Genomic DNA, 5000 nt, shown 5'->3' with positions numbered 1-5000 from the left:
GGAAGGGTGTATGGAGGTCAGGAGATTAATGGCCACAGTCGTCACTATTTTGATCCCCCACATGAGTTCCTGAAGGTGTATAAAATCACCAAATAGTAACCAGAATGAATATGAGGTGTGATTAGGACATTAGGAAGGGTGTATGGAGGTCAGGCGATTAATGACCACTGTCCTCACTATTTTAATCCCTATAAGTTCCTGAAGCTGGAAAAAAACACGCGTCATGGTACTGAAGGTGTTAGAAATGTCAGTCTTGAGAGGAGGAAGTCTACATCTCTTATCCACACACTGTAACGAAGCATATTCCGGGAAAGAAACCAGTAGCGAGTGGGGAGGTGTCTAAAAAAATAAAAAATAATAAAATAAATATATAAATCTGAATATTTGTCTCTTTCCCTCACAGCTACGTGGGTAACCTTGACGCGGGGGCGAGTGAGGAGCTACTGATGGCGGTATTCAGTCACATTGGGCCAGTGCGGAGCTGCAAACTTATTCATGAGGTAAGTACTGACGACAAACCTTCAGGAATGCTGGGTAATGCCTGGAAACTGCCTGGAAATGCCTCGAAAATGCCTGGGAAAATTCTGCTACCTTATTTTTTGTGATTTTTTGAGATTTTGTGTTTTGTATTATTGCTTGTGTGTGTGTGTGTGTGTGTGTTTGTGTGTGTGTGTGTGTTTGTGTTTTCTTTCTTGTTTTATTCTTTTTGTCTGTTCTTTGTTTTTTTTTAACGTTTTTTTTTGTCTTTAGTTGTGTTTGAGTGTTCTTGTTTTTTCTTCATCTTCTTTACTTTTCTCTTTTTTCTTTTATCTGTTTTATTATTTTTCATTATTCTTCATTTCCTTCCCTTTATTTTTCTACTTGATCTTTTTCTCCTTCCTTTATTTCTATTTTGTTTTATATTTTCATTTATTCCTGTGTTTGCTTTTATTTTGATTCATCTCTTGCTTTACTGTTTGTCGTGTGTGTGTGTGTGTGTGTGTGTGTGTGTGTAGTTTCCTTGTTAGATGGCGCTATTGTGACGTGTTGAGAGAAGGAAGTGCATTGTGGGTGCTGGAGGGAGACAAATCTGATCTTTATTCTAACATAACTTAACCTAACCTAACCTAACCTAACCTAACCTAATCTAATCTAACTTAATCTAACCTAACCTAACCTAACCTAACCTAACCCAACCCAACCCAACCCAACCTAACCTAACCTAACCTAACCTAATCTAACTTAACCCAACCCAACCTAACCTAACCTAACCTAACCTAACCTAACCTAACTTGACCTAACCTAACCTAACCTAATTCAAATGGCTCTAATTAAAGATACACAATAATTTCAGTTCGTTAGTAAAGACAGAAAATAAAGTGTGTTGTTAGTGTTTGAGTGGCAGATTAACAACATTTCTGCATTATTGGGAGGAGAAACACTCTTGAGGTCACACGAGACAAATAGAATGAAAATAATAGAAATAATTAATGAAAGGAGAAAGAAAGGAAAAATAAAACTAGCTCTAATTATAACTACACAGTGTTTTAAGTGTGTTGGTGTTTGTTTTGAGTTATTACTGTTATTCTCAATTCTTGTTCGTGTGTTTCTCTCTCTCTCTCTCTCTCTCTCTCTCTCTCTCTCTCTCTCTCTCTCTCTCTCTCTCTCTCTCTCTCTCTCTCTCTCTCTCTCTCTCTCTCTCTCTCTCTCTCACAAATGCACTTTTTCCAACGATTACACCATCCTCCTCCTCCTCCTCTTCTTCTTCTTCCTCTTCCTCCTTCCTCTTCCTCCTCTTCCTCCTCCTCCTCCTCCTCCTCCTCCTCCTCCTCCTCCTCCTCCTCCTCCTCCTCCTCCTCCTCCTCCTCTTTCTCTCACTTGCAAACCTTTCTTTATCCTTACATGCAATCTCCTCTCTCTCTCTCTCTCTCTCTCTCTCTCTCTCTCTCTCTCTCTCTCTCTCTCTCTCTCTCTCTCCCTCTCCCTCTCTCTCTCGTACCAGCCCTTGAGATCACACAAGACAAATGGAATGAAAATAAAGGAAATAAATGGAAGAAAGAGGAATGGAAAAATGGCTCTAATTATACGTAGAGTTAATTTGAAGTGTTGGTGATGTTTGAGTGGCAGATCAACAAGTGAGAAGGGTTTAGTGCCACCGTGATCTGCAGGCTTATCGTCTTACCTATTTTGTTTTCATTTTCTTCTTTTTAAGTTTTTTATTTTTAGTTTTTTAATTTTTTTTTCTCGATTTGCTTTTCTTTTCTTTTCTCTTCATAATTTTTCCTTTTCATGGTTGTTTTTATTTGTACCATGTGGGATTTTGACGAATTTCTGGGTTTAAGGGGGTATTTTTTGTGGTACCTCCTATCTCAAAGCCCACCCGCTAGGAAACCATTGCCGCGAGGGAGGAAGCCCAACCTACACTCGGACCGTGGACAGGATTCGAACCCGTGCGCTTGGAGACCGCTCGGACCCCAAAGCGCGCGTCCTTCCACTGTACCACTCCTTACTAATACTCCTTACTAACGCTCCTAACCTAACCTAACCTAACCTAACCTAATGAAACCTAACCCAACCCAACCTAACCTAACCTAACCTAACCTAATTCAACCCAACCCAACCTAACCCAACCCAACCCAACCCAACCTAACCTAACCCAACCCAACCTAACCTAACCTAACCTAACCCAAGCACGCATCCTTCCACTATACCACGGCGGCACAAGTTTCTCTGCTATTAGGACGAGGAACAGTCATACAAACACACACACGCGTTTATAATGAGAGTAATGTAATAAATGAAAGGAGAAAGTAAAAAAAAATAGATAAATAAAAGATAGGAAGTGTAAATAAAATAAATGATTGAATAAATTTATCTAAGTCGCCCCTCCAACTTTTACCAAGGGACAACAGAAAACGGGATCTTAGTGTATTGTAGGCATACGAGCACACACGAAGGAAATAGAATGAAAATGATAAATGATAAATAAAAGAAAAAGTTGGAGTAAAAATAAGAAAAACAACAGTAAATGAAATGAATAAATAAATGAAGAAATATTACAAGAAATTTATTTAAGTGACCCCTAAAAAAATAATAGAAGATAACAATAAATCAAATAAAAAATAGATCAATAAATAAACAAATACTTCAAAAAATTTATCGAAGCGACCCCTCCAACATCCAGCAAGGCAACAGAAAACGGGAACTGGGTGTGTTGCAATCCTTCTCTCAACTCCTCCCGTTTTCTTCCATTTTTCATCCATTTTCTGTGTGTGTGTGTTTGTTTTGCATGTTTAATTCCTTACTTTGCTTGCATTTTGGTGTTTTTTCTTCCTATTTATCCTGTGAAATGTTGTAATTGTTGTTATTATTGTTATTATTATTACTATTATTACTACTATTATTATTACTATTATTTGTATTGTTCGTGTGTTTGTGTGTTTGTAGCTGTGTTTGTAATGATAGTAACAAGCTGAGCAGTTCTAAAGGGCACACACACACACACACACACACACACACACACACACACACACACACACACACACACACACACACACACACACACACACACACACACAGAAAATGAGAAAAGGAGAAAAAAGTTATATTAAAATTCTTGCATTATTAATTAGAGGGAAAAAGAACTGCTTGTTTGTTTATTCCTCCTCCTCCTCCTCCTCCTCCTCCTCCTCCTCCTCCTCCTCCTCCTCCTCCTCCTCCTCCTCTTCTTCTCTTGTCTTTTTTCTTTCTCTTTCCTGCTTTGTATTATTTTCTTTTTCTATTTCCTTTACTATCTTTTTCTTTTTCTTGTCCTCTTCTCTTTCTCTTCCTCTTTCTCTTTCTCCTTTCCTTTCCTTTCTTCTTTATCTTTCTTTTCCTCTCTCTTATTCTTTCACTGTTCTCCATTTATTCTTCCCACTTTATCTATCTTCTCTCCTCTCCTCTCCTCTCCTCTTCTCTTCTCTTCTCTCCTCTCTCTCTCTCTCTCTCCTCTCCTCTCCTCTCCTCTCCTCTCCTCTCCTCTCCTCTCCTCTCCTCTCTCTCTCTCTCTCTCTCTCTCTCTCTCTCTCTCTCTCTCTCTCTCTCTCTCTCTCTCTCACATATCTTTTCCTTATTTATTCTCTCCTCTTCCGCTTTTCCTCACCAATACCCTCCTCCTCCTCCTCTCCTCCTCCTCCTCCTCCTCGTTAGTCGCGTTGTATTCGTGGTTTGTTCCTGTCACCGCCACCACGAGCTGTGAGCGGGAGCTGTGAATGCTGGGAAAGGTAAGTGTCCCATCCAAACCTCGTCCCGTTTTCTTTCTGCTCACCCGGCTGTCCGTTTTTCTTGGACTTTTAATGGAGTACTCAAGTATTTTATTATTATTATTCCTCGGTATGTATTTCAGGGTTTGTATAATATTAATGCTGTTTTATTTTGTGTTTTCTTGTGCTAGTTGAGTTTTTTGCACCGTTTTCTTCGCTCTGTGTGTTTGTGAGTTTTTTTTTTTTTTGTTTGTTTTTGGTGTGTGAAGTGATCAGGTAAATGTTTTTTGTAAGTGTGGGTAAAGGTTTTTGATTTTGAATGCAGCATCAGGCCTAGGGCAACAAAAGATTAAAAAAAAAGAGGCCTACTTGAATGCCAGTTCCCTGTTTTTTTTTTTTTTTTTTTGTAAGTGTGGGTAAAGGAAAGAGATCGGATATTAGGATTTGTAAGTGGGTAAAGTAATTTTTTTTTTTTAAATGCAAGAGAAGCAATTCAAGAACGACAAAAGATTAAGAAAAAGAAAAAGATAAAGGCTTACTTGTTTTTGGTGTGTGAGGTGACCGGGTTACTCTTTGTGTAAGTGTGGGTTAAGTATTTTGATTTTGAATGCAGCATCAGGCCTAGGGCAACAAAAATATAAAAAGAGGCCTACTTGAATGCAACAAAACATAAAAAAAAAAAAATAATTGTCTACTTGAAATCCAGTTTCCTGTTTTTTTTTTGTAAGTGTGTGTAAAGTAAACGGATACTTCTTTTCTAAGTGTGGGTATAAGCTA

At 38.5% G+C, this 5000-nt stretch overlaps 1 protein-coding gene across 4 annotated transcripts in view; it reads left to right on the top strand.

Annotated features, from left to right (window-relative positions):
• LOC123505619 (nucleolysin TIAR-like) overlaps positions 1-5000 on the top strand; it is a 678590-nt gene that overhangs the window by 21992 nt on the left and 651598 nt on the right. For all 4 annotated transcript variants that reach the window (XM_045257290.1, XM_045257200.1, XM_045257366.1 and 1 more), the window contains exon 2: positions 404-500. In XM_045257290.1, the coding sequence (XP_045113225.1) occupies positions 404-500 (97 nt within the window). The remainder of the gene's footprint in view (positions 1-403; positions 501-5000) is intronic.

The sequence above is a fragment of the Portunus trituberculatus genome, chromosome 1 (assembly GCF_017591435.1).
Source record: "Portunus trituberculatus isolate SZX2019 chromosome 1, ASM1759143v1, whole genome shotgun sequence".
In the NCBI taxonomy this organism is placed as follows: Eukaryota; Metazoa; Arthropoda; class Malacostraca; order Decapoda; family Portunidae; genus Portunus; species Portunus trituberculatus.
This window is presented reverse-complemented; position numbering and strand designations above follow the sequence as displayed.